The sequence below is a fragment of the Aethalodelphis obliquidens genome, unplaced genomic scaffold, assembly GCF_003676395.1.
Source record: "Aethalodelphis obliquidens isolate GAN/ISIS:26980383/991018 unplaced genomic scaffold, ASM367639v1 scaffold118, whole genome shotgun sequence".
Lineage (NCBI taxonomy): Eukaryota > Metazoa > Chordata > Mammalia > Artiodactyla > Delphinidae > Aethalodelphis > Aethalodelphis obliquidens.
This window is the reverse complement of record NW_020838062.1, coordinates 1174269-1198332: the sequence shown is the minus strand read 5'-3', so window position 1 is coordinate 1198332 and position 24064 is coordinate 1174269. Positions and strand designations below refer to the sequence as shown.

General features: G+C 44.1%; 1 protein-coding gene across 2 annotated transcripts; it reads right to left on the bottom strand.

Moving 5' to 3' along the window:
• Positions 1-4662: 4662 nt before the first annotated feature.
• VMA21 (vacuolar ATPase assembly factor VMA21) lies at positions 4663-15586 on the bottom strand. 2 transcript variants are annotated; one of them, XR_003431032.1, is made up of 4 exons: positions 15422-15586; positions 9429-9538; positions 8641-8859; positions 4663-5944 (listed from the first exon to the last, which is right to left on the bottom strand). XR_003431032.1 is itself a non-coding variant. In XM_027097924.1 (3 exons), exons 1-3 carry the CDS (start codon positions 15472-15474, stop codon positions 8717-8719), a joined length of 306 nt encoding a protein of 101 aa, XP_026953725.1. In that variant the 5' UTR covers positions 15475-15586; the 3' UTR covers positions 8594-8716. The 2 variants fall into 2 exon arrangements, 1 of the variants encoding a protein (XP_026953725.1); XM_027097924.1 differs by lacking the exon at positions 4663-5944 and having other exon boundaries at positions 8594-8859.
• Positions 15587-24064: the final 8478 nt, after the last annotated feature.

Genomic DNA, 24064 nt, shown 5'->3' with positions numbered 1-24064 from the left:
AAGTGAATATATCTTTGGGGTGCCTGTGTGATAACACTGGGCCCACCCAGGTAATCCACGATACTCTCCCCCTCTTAAGGTCAGCTAAATAGCAACCTTCGTTTCATCTTCACCTTCAACCCCCCATTGCCAGGTCTGGTAACATACTCACAGGTTCCAGGGATTAACACGTGAACATTTCGGGGGAGTCATTATTCTGCCCACCACATGTACAGCATAATTGTTACGGGCTGAAATGTGTTCCCCCAAAATTCAAATGTTGAAGTCTGAACCCCCAGTACCTCAGAATGTGACTGTGTTTGGAGATAGGGTTTTTAAAGAGATAATTGAGTTAAAATGAGGTCAATAGGACAGGCTCTAACCCAATATGGTTGGTGTCCTTGTAAGAAGAGACAGGGACACAGACACCCACCGAGGGAAGACCATGTGAAGACAGCCATCTATAAGTCAAGGAGAGAGATCTCAGAAGGAACCAACCCTCTTAACACCTGGATCTCTGCCTTCTAGCTTCCAGAACTGTGAAAAGATACATTTCCAATTGTTTAAGCTGCACAGTCTGTGGTGCCTGGTTATGGTAGCGTGAGCAAACTAATACAGTAACCAAGTCAAGGGAGCTACTCTCCCAACATATTCACAGGTTTCATCCATATTCAAGGGGAAGGGACTGTACAAGCATGTATATAGGGAATGGGGCTCTTGGGGGTATCTTACAATTCTGCCTTCCACAGGGGGCCTTACCCACCAGTCCTTTTTGCCAAGTCAGTCAGAAGAACTCATTTAACTTCTCTTTGCTCGTTCCATTTTACCGAGCTTTCTATTCCTTTCCCACTCACCTTTTTTGTTAAAATTTATTTTCTTGATCACTCAGCTTATTAATCTTAAATTCTAGTTGGTTCAAGGTGGGCTGGGAGGGAAGAGTGAGCAAAGAGTGGAGGATGAGAACTGTGTCTCTAGCTAAGAGCAGCAGAAATACTAGGAAAAAAGGCACGGCGCTCTCAATCTGTCCTACATCCAATTTTTTTTCGGAAAGAAATGGAATATAGAAATGTGAACAGACTTCATTTTTCACAGTCCCAAAACATTTTCTATTGTGAGTCTTTTTAAAATAACAAAGTCTGGCTATGCCACATACGTTTTTCTTTAAAATACATATTTGTATAGTTTGCACATAGCTGAGAAAATCAGATTCTGTTTCTACTCTCATTCTTTCTGCTTTTGTGCATGTTAACAGGCCAGAGCTGAACTTGATGATGTTACCGATAATTGCAGAATCACATAGTAGAGCACTGGAGAGTATTCCTGGACCGGGATGTCTGGCCGCCTCTTGCCACTGTTGTCTTTGGGACATGTCTTCAGCGGGACCCCAGCTGAAACACAGATGCAGTGCTGAAGGGTGGGAGTGGGGAGCGATTGAGAAAGAGAGTGTGTTTTAGGGCTTCAGAGCAGAGTGCACACCCTGGGAACAGAGAGCCACAGATGCCGATGGGAGAAAGAATTTGATGACCCTCCAACTGTTTCAGCCTTCTTCCCGAGGCAGAGCTGACCAAATTTCGTAGAGGGACTGTATTGGTATCTTGCCACCTACTAGGGCCAAGCCCTCATGCAGCTGTAAAGTCCTCTGGAAGATGGTCCCGCCCCAGGCCCTGCCCTGTCCTGACCCCCAAATGCATGCCTCTCACACCTCCATTCCATATCTACGTGTATGTCCATATCCACGCCCGCAGCCATATCCGAATCTATTGTACATATACGTGTATACACTGCACGTTGCCTCATCCAGTTAACAAATCAGTTGAGCCCTGCAGCAAACATTGCTGGGAGCCTCACCAGCATCTAACCCCTCCTCCAGGGGTGGGCATTGAGTGGCCTGAGTTAACCAGTATAACCCCCAAGTGATTGGTTTGGGACTGGGCACTTGTCCAGGCATAAACCCACCAATGCTTGGCACTGCGTGGCCAAAGTGATTGTTTCACTGGTGGGCACATAAACTGAGTTACTCCGGAGTAAAAAGCCCAGGGGGGCTGTTCGGTGGTTGGATGACTGTCTGTGGTGTGCTGATGAAGCCCAGGAATGGCCGCAGTCATTTTGTCCTCATGAGGGAAGGAAGCCTGAGGATGTTACCAACACACTGAGAAGGACATGCAGAAAGAATCGCAGAGAAATGGAGCAGGCACCCTAATTAACTGTGCCAATGGCTTAGTCCCATCTCTGGCCTTTTGCATCGTTTGAACAGCATTTTCTGTTACTTGCAGTTAACCAAGAACATCCTTATTAAAACCAGTGCTAGGCCCTGGGGATTCAGTGGTGAATAAGACAATGCCTACTCTCCTGAGCTTATGCTTTCATGGAGGGAGGCAGATAATAAACAAATAAGATCATTTCAATCAATGTTCTGTGAGAGTGATGTGGGACTTGCGACTTTCGATTAGGAGGCCTCTCTGGGGAGGTGACTTGAGAGTTGAGACCTGAAGGCTGAGAAGGAGCCAGGGGAGAGGGAAGATCTAAGGGATAGGGAAGAGCCGATGCAAAGCTGTGCGGTGGGAGTGGTCATGGGAGATCTGCGGAAGGGAAAGCAGGCTGCCCAATGCTGAGCAAGGGGGAGCGAATGAAACAAAGGGAGGAGGCCTGGCTTGTAGGCTGTGCATGGAGCCGGGATATCACTCTGAGGGAGACTGGGAGCTATTTGGAGGATTTTGAGCAGAGGTATGGCATGCCCGATCGATCGAAGATTTTGCGGTACGCGGGCCTCTCACTGTTGTGGCCTCTCCCTCTGCGGAGCACAGGCTCCGGACGCGCAGGCTCAGCGGCCATGGCTCACGGGCCCAGCCGCTCGGCGGCATGTGGGATCTTCCCGGACCGGGGCACGAACCCGTGTCCCTTGCATCGGCAGGCGGACTCTCAACCAGTGCGCCATCAGGGAAGCCCTCGATCGAAGATTTTTAAAGGAAGAAACCTTCTAGCTGCTTTGTGGCGAAATGACTACAGTTGGAGGAGTGAAGCTGGTCCAGACCCAGGCGGTAGCAGGGAAGATGGTGAGAAGCAGAAAGATACAGGGACTTTCATCTCTAGCATGCATTCCCTCAGGGTAGCCCGATGCTCCTTTGAAGGGACGCTATCAAGTGAGTCGCCAGGATGTGAGCTGCTCTCCACCCAAGTCCTGTATTTTCTACGAGGATTAACCTAAACGCATCTTTAATGGGCAAAACAGCGGGGTGTGCGTGAAATGAAGTGGAAAGATGGCAGCAATGCGAGGAAAAATATTCGGGGGCAGGGGAGTCATACTATTAATGGAGTAGATATGCCTAGGAAACCCTTCTGGTTTTCTCCACTACTTCCTTTACTGTTCAGACCAAATTCACTTGAACTCCTGGGTTAGGTTTCGCCTCTCTCCGAAGACCACAGCGGTGAGGATTCCAAATAAGGTGAAGGCATCAGAGGAGCAGCAGTGGCCATTTCTTGGCACACCTAAGCTGTCTCCAAGTGGGCTGTTTCCTGTACTACAGTTTTCAGTTAACATAATTCATTAATAGTGAAGCAAAGTCAATGTGGATGGTCAAGGAGCCCGTAAATTCTGATTTTAAACTAAACCTTCAATATAGCATTACACAGGATTCTACCTTTGCCTAATAAAGTGCCTGCCATTTCAGGCCTGCTTTATACAAACATCTTCAAGTCCAGCATTAAAAATATCCATGTATAATTCTCCATCTCTAGCAGTGGTTCTCAAACCGGCTGCATCAGAGCACAACCTGTTATAAATATGTATTTCCAGGCCCCACCGCCCCGGGGTTCTGACTCAGGTTTGGGTTAGGTCTGGGCACTAAATCCCACAAGGTGACTCCAGTGGTTTCTGCATTGTCATTACCTGTCTCCTGAGTTGCCTGGACATTTTACAATCTGTACTTTTGTATATAAATACAATTGTACGTAACCTGTACATTTTGATACTAAGATGTCTCACATCTTTTTTTGGAGTGGATATTTATTAATGAGAACTAGCTGGAACCCTCCAAAGTGCAGCAGGGAGCTGGAATGAGTACAGCTGACCCTTGAACACCGACCCTCCCCACAGTGGGAAATCCTCTAACTCCACACTCCCCATCTGCGGTTCCCCATCTGCAGCTTCAACTGACCGGATTGTGTAGCACTGTAGTATTCACTACTGAGAAAAGCCGCGAATAAGTGGACCCATGCAGTTCAAACCCGTGTTGTTCAAGGGTCAACTGTACAATCCACAAGTGGCCTAGAGGACAGAGGAAACAGGACACTGGCATGAGGGAGTGGTGTGCTGGACATTGCCAGGAACTGACTATCCCAGTCTTTAATTAGCCACAGGTATTCCCCACCGTCACTCCTTCAGTGGTATTTGAAGCCCATTCGCCCCCAAATGATTTTTTTTTAAGGCACAAGGCAAGGAGCTGCTTTCTTTTCCCCACTGCTACCTACACCAATTCTGACAGGCCCAGCACAGCCCTTCCAGTCTCAGCATCCCTCACAGCCCCCACCCATTTGAGCATCTCTGGCCTACATTTACTGCATAAAAGCTTACCCTTGACAGCTCTATTCATATTCTATACAGTATAAACAGAGAGGCAAACAAATGTAAAAAAAAATGAAGAGGTTAATAAACTTAACTATTAATTTAATCAGGAGACATCTAAGTGTAATTACGAACACTTTTTTAATGACAACAGATGGTAAATTTATACAAGTTACAGGTTAGAATATAATGAATACAAAATCCATCCAGATAAGTTAGAAAAACATCACTCACAAAAGTAAATCTGATTCAAGTGGGTAAAGAACTCAAGCCCCCCATTTGGATAATCACACGCAGCTTTCAAGGTAGCGCATCTAAAATCTGCCCCTTGTCAGGGCGCTATTCAAGACTACAGCATATTCAGTGACTCTAGCGACTTCAAAGATTCTAACACTTTTAGCATCAAGGTCAAGAGAAATCTCATAACAGGTTCACTATGCAAAAAAAACGAGAAAATGTGAACGTTTTCTGCAAACTGTAAGGTGCTGTGCAGATGTTAGCTATTGCTATTATTACTGTTCAGTGAGATTTCACTGAACTTGAGAAAAAGGAAGACTAGTCTGTAACTGACAAATATGACCTACAGAACATCTTCAAAGGAACGCAGATATTACTTTCAAGCACACGTAGCAACAAAACAGGCAAGGAAAGTGTGGCCAGGAGTGATGTTAGGTTGAGGAATTCCAGAGTACTTTAATGATATATAAAGGCTTAATCTGTTCACAGGTTACACGTAATATTTATCGTTAGGTTCCCAAAGTCCCTGAAAATAATTTATTTTCTCAGGTGACCCTTCCCCCTACAAAAAGGAAAAAGAAATCTTGTCAAGTTGTTGAGCGTGCTGCTTCAGGCCAGCTCTTGCAAACGCTATCTTAAATGGAAGAGCAGAGGCTGCGTGAAGCAACTTGTACCATAGGCAAACCATTTATAAAATGGCCTACCAACAATGTACAACTTCACTTGAGCATAAATAAAACAATAAACATGAACTTGTCTGGAGACAAGAAATATACGCTAGATGCATTTAAAACAGGATATAAATTCTTTGTCTCACGTACCTTCAGCTTTCATCTTTCCTTGGGTACACCCTATCTGTTTAACTGTTTTTACTGGTCTCCTTGGGTACTCTAGCTGTATATATAAAATTTATACGAAAACAGAAAATAAACACCAAACAAGTCAAGCAGTTGCTTTTTGGGCAAAGCTGATGAGACCTTTATGATGAAAATAATCTTACAGTATATTTCTGTTATATTCCCATGAAACGCAGGTTGTTTTTTTTTTCTTTTTTATGGAGGGTTTAAATTTCTTCAGCAATTCAAAACCGAATTCTGCTGTCATATGTAAAATGGTATCCACTTGAAGAGCTAATGACATCAGATGCATTCTACAGCAGACTTCATTTTTTAGCACAATGAGAATAAAGATTATATTCTGGGGGGCAACATGGGAGGTGAGGTGAATAAGGTCATGTGTTAAATCAGTAGCCTGTACTGACACTTCAAGTTACACTCCCTAATTGAGGTTATTCTTACAATCAGTTTTCAAACAATAGTGAACATATTCCTACCTTATAACATTTATATAAGGGCTCAATTGTAGCTTTCCTTTCTATACATCCGGAAGTATATACATTGTACAAGAGGAAATCACTGAGACATCTTGAAAAATAAATCTACTTGTCAAATACCATGTTATTTCAACAGCAGCAAACTACTCACTTAACAGTTAAAACCCTAAGAAAATATTAACTGGTGTGAAAACAAGTCTATATTGTAATAACCCCAAACATCAACCTTAGCATCCGATTCTAACTTTCAAATGCTGGGTACCTTTTCCAAGAGGAAATTACATCTGCTTTTGCATGAATCCCCGGTTTAAATACTTGCAGAAACACACCCATGTTATCTACTCAGCAAATGTCTGAAATCAAGCAAAACAATCCAACACAGGACATTAACGTTTTACAAATAGCATAAGATCCCAAAAGTACAAGGAAAACCTTGACATTATAGAAAAAGAAATTAGGTGGACAAATTTTAGTACAACAAGGCATCTAAAGAGGGGACCATCTAGAAATCTACCATACAGTACACTAGACTCAATCTGGAGTATCCTACAATTCCATATTAAATTTGTAGAATTTTATACCAAAACTGTAGTCTTTTTAAGAAAACATTTTACATTTAGAATAACTACTTAAGACATTTAAACTGTAGATAACATTTAACTATAAGCAAGACTAAAAAAGAGTCCTACAATAATCTTTTATTTCTTCTCAACAATTAAATAAACACAAATGCCTTCTTTGCTTTTATGCCTAACTACCTCTCTACTCCTTTAGTCCAGTTCCACAACATCAAAAGTAGGGGTGAACAAACAAAATCAGTAATGGCAAACACTCACAGCAAGGGCCATTGTATTAGGGATTATCAATGACAGGAAATTTGTACAATGAAATATCTAGTTAAAAGAATAACCTACTAGAGAATGGACTTGAGGATACGGGGAGGGGGAAGGGTAAGCTGGGACAAAGTGAGAGAGTGGCATGGACATATATACACTACCAAACGTAAAACAGATAGCTAGTGGGAAGCAGCCGCATAGCACAGGGAGATCTGCTCGGAGCTTTGTGACCACCTAGAGGGGTGGGATAGGGAGGGAGGGAGGGAGGGAGACACAAGAGGCAGGAGATATGGGAACATATGTATAGCTGATTCACTTTGTTATAAAGCAGAAACTAACACACCATTGTAAAGCAATTATACTCCAATAAAGATGTTAAAAAAAAGACTCAATAAATGAAAGCTATTACTTTTAAAAAAAAAAGTAAAGGTAGAATGTGCTTTTTAAGAAAACGGCCAATAATCACTCATCTGAAAAAATGCAAATAGCCGCCAGGTAAAATGGGCAGAATTTGAACTTAAACCAAAGTTTTAGTGTGTAACAAACTAGCATTAAGAAATGCGCACAGGATGTAAACCAAAATAGTGGTTATCTCCAGGTGGCAACATCACAGGGAATTTAAATTTTCTTCCTGCACTTTTTTGGGGTGTGTTTTTAGATTGCACACAAGTAGTACCACGTGGCTAGAAAGAACACAGAGCAAGGAAACGAAAGTAAAACCACAGGGTCTTTTTCTACCAGAAAGGACCTCAAGGACTATCTAACTTAGATACATTATCTATTGATGTATCTGGGATATAACGGCACTGATTTAAAAGACTAGAGTAGAAATTCCAAGAATACTTCCTGGATGATAAAAATAACCTATTTTCAGGATTGTTTACACTCCCTAAGTATGCAAAAATGAACACATTTAAATGTAAATTCACTCATATACATTATTAAAAAGTAGGAAAAACAAATTTAAAGGGAGTTCACACAACCTTGTAATTAAAGAGTAAGTTCATTGTTGAATGACCAGAGCAAAGCAGATCGTTACAGAGTTTGTCTGAAAGCAGGAGGCTGGCCTGAAAGGGGCCTTTAGGGAGTAGGCTGGGTGCCTAGGCAGGTAGCTCTCTCTGCTTTGCTGTCTGCGTTCTTCAATAAACCCAGTCCTTTTACATGAATGGGTGTGATTCAACCTAGTTTCCCCATGAAATAATGTAATGAAAGATTTCTATTGACGAGGGATTACACTTTATGCAAAATTTCTCAGTGACATTCAGATTAATTCCAGTGTCCACCATTTAAGCAATTTCCAATACGCATTTACAACCCAAAACCCAATGACGTGGTATTTTCATGATAGTTAGGAAAAGTGTTCCAGCGAAAAATAAAGTTTAGATTTGCTCCACTATGTACATCTGAATATATCCAGAGGAGTAAAACTCAAAGCCAACCAAAAGACGAAACGCTATAAAATATTGTTTTGTTGTAAGATAATCAAATTCCTCCCAGAATAATGTGTAACTAATTTCACATACTTATTTGTAACCAATTTAACTTTTCCAAATTCTCATTTGCAAATGAGAGGCTCATACAGTTAAAACTGATGATACAAACCACTGTTTTAGAAGGATCAAAATTTACACTGGTCAAACGTGATTCCATAAGATTGATGTTCTTTCAATTTATTAAAATCATTTACCACTTACCATAAAATCATTTACTCCAGACACATTTACCATTTAAAAAAAATCAATTTAATGCTATCAAAAGGTGATGTTCACTTTAATCCTGTTTGCCTTCACGCCACTGCCTTGAGCCTTCATTCCAGGCCACGTAAACAAAGAGGGCGAGCACCACGTGGACAGCGACCACTGCAACAATAGCAGCATAAAAATAGCTGTCCCTATTGGACATCCCAAAGGCGCCTATCGAGAGAAAAAAAGTTTCCATTTTATTCCAAAATGTATCAAAATGCAAAAAACAAAGCATACTAATTTTTAGTAGCTATATATTTAACTAGTCAGACAATTAAAAAGGAATGATTTGCATGGTGATAAATCAAGTATTCACTTAAAGATCTGAATACATTCTACACAAGAAGAACATTATGTTGAATGAAAACCACAACTGATCACTTCATCTAAGGACCCCGACATTAAAAAAGGGAGCTTTATTTTCTCTTCCTTCCAATGTCTTCCACCAAAGGTACATTCCCCCAAATTCCTCCTCCCATGTCTGGCAACTCTTGCTCTCAAAGGGCTGTTAAAAGAAAGGATCTGCAAGCTATTCCACAGAAAACCATAAGCAAGTATGATGTCAAACTGAAATAACCAAGTGATGAAAAAGTTCATTTCATGCAACGTGATTTTTGAAAAGCAAAACAGAAGAAGCAAAATTAAGAATACCCAGTTTAAAGATATAAAGAAGTCATAAAAGCACAGAATCTCAAATATAGTTAAGGGGGAAAATGTCTTGTTTTATGGTCTAGGATTACCTTCAAAAACATAAGATTTAGTCGTGAAATATAACCCAATAGGTACAGTGATCATTAAAGCTGTGAAGAACAGGAGCGTCTTCAGAGTGGATGCTAGTGAACTTTCATTTCTGGAATAAAGTAAACAAAGAGAAAATCAGAGCCTGCACAGCCATTTCCAACTATTCTTGTGTCCATAAATGCTATAAATACCCACAGAAAAGATGCTGGGAACACTGCTCCTGCCTTGAAAGCAGTGGCGAGAGGAAGAAGGGGCAGTGCCAGTGGCGAGAGGAAGAAGGGGCAGTGCCAGAAGATCCTAGAAATCCAGCAGCAGATCCAGTGTGAAAGGAAGTATAAAGTACAAAAAAGTGGTTTGTAATCTCCCAAGTGCTATGCAAATGTACACGATTTACAGAATTCACAATGGAGGCAGCAAGGGAGAAGATACACCGAAAACAACTAATGAACGTCCCTTCACAAAGCATCCTATCAGTGGCTAGCTGAATACAGTACAGACAAGGTTTGAGAATCTCCAAAGAAACAGGAGCCTAGAACAATCTGAATGCAGCTGAAGGAAACGTACTCAAATTTCTTTGTAATTAAGTAGCTAGAGTACAACTTAGACGGCCTTCACACATGGATGCATTAAAAGTTTGATATCGAGACACTTTTTGTTCAGTGAATTCTATTCTTCCAGACTATTTTAAAATCAATGGAAATATTGCAATGGGAAGTTTTGTTCCACAATACAATAAAATGATTCTGAAGAATGCAATTAAGCTTTTAAAATTATATGCTTAAAGAAAAACAAGTCAGATAAACTGTTACTTAAAACATTAGCAATGTAAAGATTATAGCCACACCCGCTTGTCTGTGCGTCACCTAAGACTTCATGGAGCTAAGAGGCAGAGCTTAGCGGTGGCGCCAGACCACGTGGCCCTCAAAACCTAAAATATTTACTATCTGGCCCTTTCCAGAAAAACTTCGCCAACCCCTGACGTATACTATTACAATTATGTTAAAAATGTGTGCACATGAAAAAGGACTCCAGATTAATACACAATAATAAAGTTATTTCCCCACTTTCAAATATTCCTTAAGTTGTTTTACTGGTAAGTAGATATACGTCAGCATTTGTCCTAATGCACTGTCACAAATGAGCAACTACTGACAGTGAAGCGTAGTAAGCTTCCAGCAACCCTGGGCACACACATACCTCATACATACCACCTCATACGTTACGTTTAAAAGCAGTAGGCCCTACAGCTTTTAACCTTTAGATAAAGTCTTTTTTTCCTTAAATCTAACCATCCTCACACTACCTTGTCAGAGAGGAAGAAATTTTCCTCTACCCTCCTGGGTTCTTCCGGCTGTTCTAAGAATTAAATTGACATGAGACATATTAACAGGAGAAATATCAAACAAAGTTGAGTAACATGTATACGTGGAAGAGACCCAGGAGAACTGAGTAACTCGCCAAAATGGCCGAAACCCTTGCCTTAAATACCATCTTCAGCTAAAGACAAGAGGATGTTGCGGGTAGGGGTTGGGGACTTCAAAGGGGAAGGCGGCAATTCACATGAAGATGGCAAAGCAAATGTTTGGTAAACAAGTGCTTGCTGGGCCATGCAGAGTCTATGGGACACAAAGTGGACACCGGTCTCTATGCCCCATTTCCCCACACCTGGCCCATACTCTTTGCAGGTATCTCTGGTGATAGCTCTCTTCCAGGAACAGGCCCTCTATCTAAATTTTTTTAGGCAATTAAGGGGAAGGTCAAAGTTTCTTCCTGAGTCTTTTGGGCCTTGACTGTTTTCAGTGTGAAATAATCTGCATAGCAAAGAGACATTTCGGGGTGGCAAGTGTCGCTCCCCTACAACCTGAACACACGTCCAACTTTATGTTCAGAGTCAACACGTGAACTTAATTCTTTCTGGTAATACTCAGCAAGAGGTCCCAGTTTTTATCTATATCTCTAGGAAGAATACAGCCCAGCCTTCAAGGTCCCCCCAGGATAACCTCTCTTCTAGGCACCTTTCCTGATAATGCCAGCTGGAACGGTTCATCGCTCTGGGATCCAACCACACTTAGTTCATGCCTGTTGTTACAGCACTTAACATGACAGCTTGTGTCCTAGGCAGTCCTGCACATTCGTCTGTACCCCTAGACAATCCAGGCAAAGGAGTTCTTATAATTGTGTATACCACTACAGGAGAGGCTTCTGGCAGGCCACAAAGGAAGGGAACATTTCACGTTTATACCAGTGGTATACAAACTCTTTTGACTGTGCAATCCATCGTTAAATAAAAGTTTTGAGCACATACCCCCATACAGGCATAATGGTTTTTAAAATAAATTATCTATACACATATTACTCATGCATTATTTAAAATGTAAAACACATGCAAAAACAGACACTAAAAGGGATAAGGTTAAAAAATTTTTAATTTATGTAGAAATTCTACTATTTTCTTTCCATACTTCAGTGAATCATCTTTTAATACATACCACTTCGGTGATCACTCAGCTATACATTCTCATCTAACATACATAAGCTCCCTTACACTGTTTCCTAACAGAAAAATTTTAGAAAAATTTATTGCATAATCTTTATGAATAATATGAGTGTCTGCAGGAGTTCTATATAAAAAATACAAAAAGTCACATCCAAAGAAAACAAAAACACTAATTTGAAAAGATACTTGCACCCCAATGTTCGCAGCAGCATTATTTACAATTACCAAGATACAGAAGCAACCTAAGTATCCATCAACAGATGAATGGACAAAGGAGATACGATATATATATGTATACACACAGACACAAACATATTAATACATACATATAATGGAACACTACTCAGCCATAAAGAACAAAATTTTGCCACTTGCAGCAACATGGATGGACTTGGAAGGCATTATGCTAAGTGAAATAAGTCAGAGACTGTATGATATCACTTACACATGGAATCTAAACACTACAACACACTAGTGAAAATAACTAGTGAAAAAAAGCAGCAGATTCACAGATATACAAAACAAACTAGTGGTTACCAGTGGGGAGGGTGGGAGGTGCAATACAGGGGAAGGGGAGTGGGAGGTACAAACTATTGTGTAGACAGGCTACAAGGATGTATTGTACAACACGGGGAATGTAGCCAATATTTTGTAATAACTATGTATGGAGTGTAACCCTTTAAAAATTGTATAAAAAATTAATACATACATACATACATAAAGTCGGTATTTGGCCAATTCTTTTGTGGACCCCAACAAAAAACTTGACCTTCATGGTGTTTCTTTGGGGAGTTAAAGTATGTGTTTTTCGTATGGATGCCAAGGGGGGAAAACCACGGTGGGGTGGGGATGGTGGTGTGCGGATGGTGGTGTGCTGAATTGGGCAATTGGGATTGACATATATACACTGATGTGTATAAAACTGATGACTAATAAGAACCTGCAGTATATAAAAAAAAAACAAACAGTACTAAACTTTCTTTGGGTTATTTGTACAGAAATATGTTAATATAAATGTTTCCGACATTACATGAAATTTCTAAAAATCTTGTATGTTCTGGTATAATGTTATAAGTCATAATTCTAGTTATTACTTTAAAATGTGTATCTCAAAGGTAACTAAATTTCCTTGTCAATTGCATTATTATGAACTTTCATCAAATCTTTAACCGTGGTCATTTTTAAGTCTTTTGTCATTACAGACAGTTCTGGGTGTACTCTGATGCTTTTGCAAAAATGTTCCTATAAAAGGGTTTCATCTTCAAGGAATTCATGGAAAAGACTGACAAGTACAGGTTTCTGGTAACTGACTATACTGCTGAACTGAATGAATAAGCATTTTCAGAACTCTAATGGAAAACTGATGAATTCATAAAAGTGCCAACAAAAGATCAAGATGAAAAAAAATTAATTATATGGGACTGAGTGAACTGATGAGGATGATTATAATTTTTGTGACTTTCTGTTTGAATAAAAAAAAAATCCCACAAGGACTCAGAGGCAAAAAATATACAAATCAATTTTCACTGCAAAGTAAAGGAGCTGTTACAGTGGAGGATTCCTGGACTGAATGTCAATATTATGACATAGTGTGAGTGTGTTTCGTGTTTGGTAATTGCAATCATTGTTGCTTTTGTTGTGGTCACCCATTTATAATGCTTGGTGTTAGTTTATTTATCTCTTGTAAAAATAAAATACAGTGTGTGTGTGTGTGTGTGTGTGTGTGTGTGTGTGTGTGAAAAATAAATAAATAAATAAAATAAAGTATGTGTTTTTGGTGTGCAAAATTCAGATTATCTAACCTGATAAAGAAACAAAGCTTGAGAATCTAGAGAAAGGGAAGGTTAACCGGTTCTCCTGTTCTTTAGATCATCTCTTGAATATCTATTATCTGGCCTGGCTTTGAGAAAAGTTTACTATTGAAAAGATGATATAATACCATAAAAATGTTTTAAAGCACACAAAATCACTTATGATCCCACCACACAAACAGAATCTTTTCTGCATGTTAATTTCTAGCCCCACGCACTCTACACATAGCATATCTTAACAATTTGTAGCTTATCTCCAACTCCTTCTCACCTCTCTCTTTACCTTAAGCTCCAAAAATTTGACTTTCAGTCTCACAAATATAGGACTAAGTACAAAGTTAAGCGTACAAACTTCTGAGAACTAGTTTTTCAAACTTCCTCTAGTGTTTATAGGACATTTTCTCCTTGCCAGCTTGGGTATAACAGGTGATTTATTCTAAAACAAAGCTACTGATGTCATTCAACTGATTTCTCCTATGTGTCTCTGATCGGGTGTTACTGAGACTTGTTAGAAATGAATGAGAACATTCAGAATTAGAACTGGCCTCACACAAAACAAATAATTCAGGATGAACCTTACTGTGTCCCCACTCTTAAAACCATCTAGAGTTTACCCACTTCATATAAACTTCTGCAGCAAACACTAAGCAGATAGAGCTTACCATGTTCCCTTTTATGGCAAGCAAGACTTCCACTGCAAGTAGATTTCACTGCAAATTCCATTAGGAAACACTAGAATCTGTCTAGGAGGGCTATACTGTATTCTAAGTGTACTTAATAAAAATACCTGTTGGTAGCGTCACTACTAAACAGTAATAAAAAAAAATAAACACCTACATTGCCATTGTGAGAGTGAAAAAGATCACGGGGCTCCAAAAATCACGGGCTTTGGAGTCAGTGGGCTTGGACAACTGCCAGCTTCAACACCTATTGTGTGACCTAACCGTGTGATCTTGGGCAAGTCACTTATTCTGAGTCAACTTCATTATTTTTAAAAATCAGGAAACTAAGCACTTTCTTAATTCTGATAATGTATGTACAACAAAGCACCTAAGCTGAGCCTGGCACACACTGAATGGCGGCTAAACCCCTCCCCATCCTCTTGCCTCGTGAGATATCAAGAACCACCCACTCTCTCCTCAGGTTCCCTCTACTCGGCCACCAGCCCCCATCCGACTGACTCCCCAAGTGAAGAAGGCTCAAATCAGGGAGAGCCCTTTCTCCCTTCCATTCGTTCATGCGTACAGCAAACATTTATTAAGCCCCGACGATGCAGGCCCTGTGGGGGACACGGAGACGGAGAAGGCCAGGTTCCTGTCCTCAGGGAGCTCACCCTGCAGTGGGGAAAAAGACTGCAGACAGCAAGATCGCAATATAGACAACAGCGAGAAGTGGTGCTAGGCCAGAAACAGGAGCTGAAAGCCTCCCTACCTATCCCCCAAGACCCCGGGCCCCTTGCTCCCGAGCGAAGGGTAGGGGCCGGGCGTGCAAACACTGCAGGTCCCAACCTACTTCCCCTCTCTCCTCTAGCCCGCAGCTCCGGCCCCGAGGGTCCAGACCTCACGCCCACCCACCGCAGGTCAGCCCGGTCGGCCCAGGCCTTCCCTCCTGCCCCGCTCCCAGCCAGGGACGGTCCGCCTCGTGCTTGAGGCCCCCGCCCGACCCCGCCCCTGCTCCGGACTACCTGAAGTCGCACGGCTGCAGCGCGTTCAGAGCCGCTTTATCAAAACGCTCCATGGCGTCGCCACGCCCGCAGCAGGCGCTCAGAAGCGAGCTGGGCTCGGCGTCCGCGCTTAATCGGCTCCGCGGGAGACCGGTCGAAGCAGACCGCGCCGGAAGTGCCGGCGAGCGCCGGGCGTTGGGCCGCAGCGCGCAGGCGCGGCGCGCCGTTGTGACGCCGGGCGCAGGCGCGGTCGCGAGCGTTCACGTGACTTACCGGCAGGGGCTGCGGGGCGTGCGCCCTGCCAAGAGAGGCCTGCGCTCCAGGAGCAGGCCGGGCGAGTACCCCAGCCACTCCACGTTGAGCCGGGACTTGCCTCGCAGCATGGTCCTCCGGAGAGGGCGGTGCTGCGGCCGCCCCCTGAGCGCGCGCGAGCACTCCTCGTCCCCGTTCCGGCCCCTATCGCCGAGCTGTGGTTGCGAGGCGACTGGAACAGATGATCTGCGAGCAAGGAAGACCAGGCAGACGACTGGGGTGCTAGGCAACCAAGCAGTTTCCGACGACAACAACACAAAAAAGTAGTGCACATTATTCCCCAGTCCTTGAGTAAATGCCTCATTAATTATTGCCCCCAGTGAAAGTCCAGCCGTGGCAAGCTGGGAGGAGTTAGTTTAACACTCACCGAGTCCGTAAAGCTAGGGAATGTCAGAGCTGAAAGAGCCCTTGCTGAGAGAGACCGTTCCAGGCCAGACGCTGGTGATCCCAGCTTCCACTTAAAGTTAAAAACATTTTGCAGCTGCTCAGAAAGCTGCCAATGAGACAACAGGGACTCAAATAGTAAGGGACAGATGGGCCTCCCGGGCTGCGCAACCCGAGAGATATATAAACGAAAAGGGTGCGTAAGCCTAGGGTCAGGCTTGACAGAATTAGGTTGCCACTGGCTGCTAATAAGAGGACAGCCCTTACATGGTCAACGCCTGGAAAGGGCCGCTGACCGCACATCTATTTTCTGCACCACATGGATACAAAGACCACATCTGAAATCATGACTAAACCAGCAGCTTAGAGCGGTGTTAGGGGCCTCGGACCGGAGAGCAGGAAGCCCGGGTCTGAGTTCAAATTACTAAATTTGTAATCCCTCACCGGTCCTCACCTAGACCCTTGGGGGTATAAGAACCACCTAATGCCAGAACTAGAGCAGAATTAGAATCTAAGCTCATGGGTCAGCAAACTGTGGCCAGACGGCCAAATATCTACAGCCTGCCTGCCACCTGTTTTTCTACAGCACATGCGTTAAGAAAGGTCTTTCCGTTTTCAAATGGTTTAAAAAAATCAAAAGAAGAATAACATTTTGTCACACGAGAAAACTACATGAAATTCAGATTTCAGTGTCCATAAATAAAATTTTATTGGAACTCAGCCATGCTCATTCTTTGTATGGCCTATGGCTCCTTTCATGCTACAATGGCAGCATTGTGTAGTTGTTTGTGACAGAGACTGTATGGGCCACAAAGCCTAAAGTATTTACTATCTGGCCCTTACCAGGAAATTTTGAGGACCCCTGCTCTAGCTAATCACCTTGTGATGAGGCCCTTGAACCCCTAGGGATCCATAAATGTAGTAAAGGGGGTTCTGACAATTTTTAATATTTTTAGAAACCTAATGAATTGAATGTATTTACTTGCCATAAGGGATCAACAGCTACTTAAAAACATCACCTTCGTTTGATTTTTGGCACTAATTATATCACACTGATGAGGTAATCCTGGTTATCTCATGAGAAAATACCCAAATTATTACTAAACTAAAATAAACTCTACTATACTTGGCCAACTAAATGTTTTAAAACATAGAATGAACACAAGAGGGACGGATCTTTGCTTTTTGACTTTGTGTATCTCCAATGACTAGAGAAGAGCCTGGCATATAGTAGGTACTCAATAAATATCTGTTAAATAAATGGAGTTCACAAAAGGACAAAGAGCAAAGGGATTCTTGGTAGTGAAAAGATGGGGAACCACTGATGTAGTTGTATTAGCTTGCTAGGGCTGCCATAACAACATACCACAAAGTGAGCGGCTTAAACAACAGACATTTATTGTCACATAGTTCTGGAGGATAGAAGTCTGAGATCAAGGTGGCAGCAAGTGTGGTTCTTTCTGAGGGTGATGAAGGCGAATCTGTTCTGTGCCTCTCCCCCAGCTTCTGGTGGTTTACTGGCAATGTTTGGTGAGCCTTGTTTTGTAGGCGCATCCCCCTGATGTCTGTATTTCTCTTCACGTGGCGTTCTCCCTGTGTCTGTATCTGTATCCAAAGTTTTCCTTTTTATAAGGACACCAGTCATATTGGATTAGGGACCCCCCAACCTACTCCAGTATGACCTTATCTTAACCAATTACAACTACAATGACCCTATTTCCAAGTAAGGTCACATTCTGAGGTACTGGGGGTTAGGAATTTGACACATGAACTTGGGATGGAGGGGGGCACACGATTCAGCCCATAGCAGTATTCTAAACTCTTCCTTGTACGGATGAGGAAACGGGTCCGGAAGGGACTTTTCAGGAGTCACACGTATATCTAGTAGCTCAAGTCTTGCCTCCTAGGATGGCACCTTAGCAGCCTCTGGGGCAGTTGTGTGATAACTCAATCACGAACCATTCATAAATGAGATTTGAGGGGGGACAAAATGCCTGGCTGATATTATTTGCATATCAGTGTTTCATATAAACTAAACCTCTGTACCTCTTTTTCTTGCTGAGTTCTACACTCTACCAGGATTTACTGTGAGCTCACCTCACCGTAAATGGAGAGAGAACTTTCAGCATAAACTCAGAAACTGTAAGAGAAAGACAGAAATTAGCCAGTCCTGTGGCCCCTGAACAAAGTCCTGAAACCTCGGACCTGCAGCAGCTGCTAAAGAGCTAGAGGCCAGTGGAGCCCAAACAGAGCTGTTGCCATGGGAATGAAATGGCATGTCAGGGGGCGTGGTCATTACGGAGGCATCCGGAACTAGCACCTCCGGTCTTCCCCCTGTGAATCAGAAAATGATTCTCGAACTGAAAGAGCGCCGGTCAGGCCCTTTCATTTGAGTTGAGAAAAGTGAGAGCTAAAGTTGGGAAATGACTTGCTTCAAATCCACTGGATCAGTGATGGGATTAGAGAATTCATAGTTCCTAATTCTTCTAATAATTATTTTCCACTGTATCGTTTTATACTCTGTAGTATAAACCCAGTGACATGGAAAGTGTACACCCAAAGTACAATTGTTTTGTTTGTTTTATTTTGTTTTTGGCCGCAGTGCGCGGCTTTGGGGATCTTAGTTCCCCCACCAGGGATGGAACCCCCATGTGTCAGTGAAAGCACGGAGTCCTAACCACTGGACCGCCAGGGAATTCCCGCAAAGTTCAATTTGACAACAATCCCCAATTTGCTTTACTGACTCGAAACCATAACATCCTCTCCCCCTCAAGTCCCCCCTTGGGTGGCCCGCGATAGGGTTGCAGAGGAACAGTCATACTTGAAACACCAACCCATACTTTCTGAAGGGATCTCTGCACAGCGTGGCGTCTGAAGAACTAAGCCGTGAAGAAAACAGAAATGAGCTCCACCCTACAGTTAACAAAACTCATTAAAAACATTTATATAGAATACATTTGCCGGCTCCTTCGGCTCCCAGGTCAGGGCTGGCCCCACGTGGCCCCAAGATACCCACCTCTCTAGTGTGCTCTCCCCTCACCCCAACACAAACACCTTGGACCACTTTGTAGGATATCCAAAACAGGCCGGTCATGGATCGGAAGCTTCCATGTCCCCACCGGAAGTGACACTGCCCCCATTTCTGCCACCTCCCAAGTGCCATCTCTCCTTTCAGTATCCCCTGTGGCACTTCAGGCCTACGTGGTAGTTTGCGATCTTGCTGTGGACAAGAAAATGCTGCCGGCCATCAAGCCATCAGCTGCCGTAGCCACCCCCACCTGTGAGTCCTAAGGGGCATTCAGGATGGAGAAAAACAGGATACTGGTCCTAGATAGTTAGGATGCATCTCCAAGGACTAATTTCAACGAGCCTAGACTCTTGCATCTTCCCATACACAGAAAAGCACTAAATCCATTAACTTGAGATGTCTGGGTTTTGTGATTAACAGTAATCTTTTGATGTTCAACTACACTATTTTTTTTTAGCAAAACTTCCTACATATCCTGGCTCCTCCCTTACCTCACCTCTCTACTGCCTTGAACATGTGCCCTCAGTCAGAGCTGCACTGAGAATCCTGCTAGGCCCACCTCTCTGGCTTCCCCCCTCCCACCCTCTATCTGCTTCCCTGCTCCCTAAACTCTGCTCTGAGAATATTAAAGCCAGAAGAATAAGAATTTACAAGATCTGTTCCCAAAACAATTCCACTAAGAATCCTTAGAGTACAGAGCTGACCCGGAGCACTTGAAATATTTCAGGGCCAAGCTTCGTGCCTCCCCACGTGGCCTCCCACCCTCCAGGCTCTGAGCAATTCATTGTGTTAATCCCCAGGGAATCTAGGTTTTCTTGCGAGGAATTATGTCCAGCACCCCCTTGTGGGGGACAAGTTGGTACTTCAAGCCTGAGGAAGTCAGAGGGGGTGAGAGAGGAACCAGCTTCCTGGAGAGGCCTGTCCAGGTGGGTCCATCCCTGGCCCTGTCAACCAAGAAGGCCAAAATTTGCACCACATAGCTGCGGCTCTTTTGGAAATCCTGATTTGGAGAAGCTGTATGCTCAGTCCTCTGATTCCAGGTCAGGCTGAGATCTGACCGCAGGAGAATGATAGTTAAAAGAACTTTTGCCTGGAAAGTTCTGCACTAAGAAGGCAGTCTGGCAGCAACCCAACACCCAATTTCCTTTAGGAGCGCCACCTTGACATTGGTGTCACATACTTTATCTGGACACATGGCACTGGCATCTGGCTTTCCACCTGTCCTAGAGCCTGGCCAAGACAGCCACCATCCCTATCTTTCCTCTCAAAAAGGCCCTGAGCCCCACGAGACAAGTTAGAGCAAACATTGCCTCTGGGAATGTGTGAGGCATTGGAGGCTCACACCACCACAAAAGAAATCCTTCCTAGAACTGCAGCCAAGTGGCCATTCCGCCTCTATTTCCCCTTCCAGAAACGAGGAGCTCAGTGCCTCCCAAGAAGGCCAAAATTTTTTTCTTGCCTCCATAGGTAGCCTGTGGATGGTGGCCTCCTATTAACCTTGCCAACACTTGTTGCTGACCACATTTCACTGCTGAAACACATTCATCTCACTGTCAACAAGGGCCTCAAATCATCTCCCTGCAGGTCTTCTCTGTCCTGTCCCAGGTGGATTTTTAGAGCCAAATGTGTGTCCTCACATTGGTCACTGTGGCATCTCACCTCTGTGTCCACAAGGCCAACACACAAGAGCCAGTGGGGGAAACAACTGGGTTACGGTGGCAAGGACTAGACTTGACGCCAAGGACCTGGACTTGAATCTGGGTTCCTCTGTCACTTCCTTACTGTGGGACCACCCACAAGTCGATATCCCTTTCTGGGCATTCGTTTACTTCATCTGGAGACGGTTTGTTATGAGGATCTGATGACCAAGCAGGTGTAGTAGTCACTGGATAAACTGCAAAGCCCTGATGTGGCACAGGAGACAGAGAACTGGGCTGGGGGCAAAAAGAGCTGGGGGCCACGTGTGACTCTGTCTGCAACTCCTGTGTGCCCTTGAGCAAGTCTCTTCACTTTCCCATCGGTCAATGTCTGAACTAGATCTGTGTGGGACTAAAGGCATGTCCAGTTAGCTTTCCAGGATACGTGAAGAAAGGTGGCAGTTGGAGATTCATCTGTTTTTTGAGAGCGTACGTTCTTTTCTAAGAGCCAAGGCATCTCTTTGTTCCACGGACAGTTTTGTGATCTGCCGCAAGAGAAAGAGTCCCAGGATGAAACACCGGACGCTGCTTCAGAGGAATGAGAGCAGAGAGTCAGTACAGTGGGTGGTAAGCCTCTGGCACACTGGCGTCACCTGAGGAATGGCTGCAGGAACAGGCCATGTAGCCTGAGGAAGAAAAGGACGGGAAGAGCTCTGTCTTCAGGTGTTTGAAGGGCTTTCACAGGGAAGGGAGATGAAATGAGTAGGGAGTACAGAGCGGAGCAGGTAGAGAAGTTGATCCAAGGGCAGAAGCCACGGGGAGTTTGCTTCCTCTCATTCTCAAGAATCACTTTCTACCTGTCAGACTATTAGAGCTTCTGCACGCAAGCATCTGCCCCCTTGGTCGGCTCGTCCCCTGGGGTGGAGGTGGAAGCGGACGGTGGATGCTCTTAGGTGACGAGTCCCTTCCTCCCCAGATCGGATGATTTTGTGTTGTCTGAGCCCTTGGTGAGATCAGGCCTATTTTTTATAGCACCTACTACAGATTTGTGTACACAGTTGGGCTTAGCTGAATGAGTGAATGAATCTTTCTTTCTTCATATAACAGGGAAGGCCTGTAATGGGGTGTTATCCTTGGCCCCTGACATTGGAGTAATGATGGCGTCCCACAGTAAAACATTTTTGTGTGTAAATATCACTTAAGTCTGCACAGTGGTTGTCAAACAGTGAGGCCCTGACAGAAGCCAGTGCACCGACCTGGAAACATTTTTATGGTAATCATTTCCCTACAGAACTCGGAGCTTCAAAAGGAGGGCATTCAAATACTCCCCTAGAAGGTTGCAGCTGGAAGGAACTTTCAAGATCACAGAATCCAACCCTTTCATTTCCCAGATGGTGAAGCCAAGGCACTGGCCACGGGGCTGAGGGGAGGGGAATGGCTTCCCTGGCCCAAGGCCTGGCACATAGTTGGAATCTACCAGAGGCCTGCTGCTTGCCTGCTTGCCCACAAGCCCAGCAAGGCGAGGGCAGAGTGCGTCCAGAGATCAGTCTTCGCCACCACCCAGGCAAGGCAGTGGGGCCCAGATGAGATGCAGAGGTGGCTGCAGGTAAGATGGTGATATACACAGGAACTGGAAATGAGATTGCGTGGACAGATGGGAGAAAGCAGGAAAGGAGGCATAAAAGAAAGGAGGAGGGAGGCCCTGTTGCGGAAGGTCACCCTATGGGTCCCTGTGATGTGACAGGACCAGGAACACGAGCCCGTACCTCCCTCAGGTGTGACTTGGAAGCTCAAGGAAAGACGTCATCCCTGTGGAGGAGGGGTGTCAGCCAACACTGAACAGGTCCCTCTGTTCCTCAACTCGGGGCAGACCCTGGGCACCCCTTCCCTCGCTGACAAGCACGGCTTACAAAGCCTAGTCTCTCTCTCTCCCACCCCACCGCCCTCGGTGGAAGGTGGAACGCTCTGTCCCCAATTTACAATTCCAACAGCCTTGGGGGCTCGGAATGCACTTCTCACTGATAATCTTGAAGTCTCACCCATCTTTAATAGTTCAGCCCAAATGCCACCTCTTCAGTAAAGCAGTTTTCAATGTCAACGCCTCATTCTTCATCCCCACCATCTGAGATGTCCCCTCCTTCGGCACTCATCTCGATCTGCTTTGCATCAGTCTGCTCCTGGATCAGCGCTGGTGTACTGGGTATCGCGTCTCTCTCCCTCACTCAGACATGTACATGTACTGAGCACAGAGGAAAGGAGGGGAGCAAGGGATGCTGAGATGGAGGGATGGAAGGAGAGCTGTTGAGAAAACACATAGGCTTTCATTGTCCTGAGAGCTTCCTGGGGAGAGACATGCGTGATGGTGGCGGTGGTGGAATGGAAGACCAGATTTGCCACACGAGGGGGAACACTTCACAGTTCCATTCATTGATTCAATCATTCATTCACTTATGGAGTGCCTGCTTCGTACAAGGCGCTGTTTGGTTTCGTTCTTTGGGGGTGCACCCTAGCGGTTATGAGTACGCCTGGGTTCAAATACCAATTCTGTCACTTACTAGCTGTGTGACCTTGGCCAAGTTACTTAACTTCTCTGTTCCTCAGTTGCTTAATCAGTAAAATGGGGAACATATCAGCACCTTCCTCATAGGTTCTTGTGAGGAGTATAAATGATTTAATTGATACTGAGTGCTTAAAACCTGGCTTGGTGCATAGAAAGTTCTATTTAAGCAGTAGCAATTATTTTAGGCGCTGTGAGTATATACATCAGTGAACAAAACCGATGAAAATCTTTGCCCTTATTGAACTTAAATCCTAGTAGAGGGAGATGAACAATTAACAGCAACAACAACAAAGGAAATTGCATTAGGAAGTGATAAATGATGTACAATAAATAATGATAAATAATAAACATCAGGTAAGGGAAGTTGGGAGTAGGCAGGTAGGGATTGCAATTTTAGAGAAGATGGTCATTATGGGCCTCGTGGAGAGACTTGTGTAGTAACTGCATCACCTTGAACCTGCAGCTTGGGGCTGGCCATCTCGTAGTTTTTCTAACCCTCACTAAGGGCCCCAGGGTTGCTTGCGCCCAGAAGCATCTTTTGGGGAGGCGATCCTTCGAGAGAGAACTCTTAGAGACCAAGTGCCTTGAGTTGCTGCTGAGTTAGAGAAGGCACAGAAGCAGGCAAGGAACCGGGGCCACGGCCAGCACAGCAGGGTAAACACTTGTGGCCAAGCCTGGCAGCTGCTGGGCCTCTGTGGAGCAAACATGACCCTGGCAGCTGGCACAGAGGCGGCTGGCGGAGC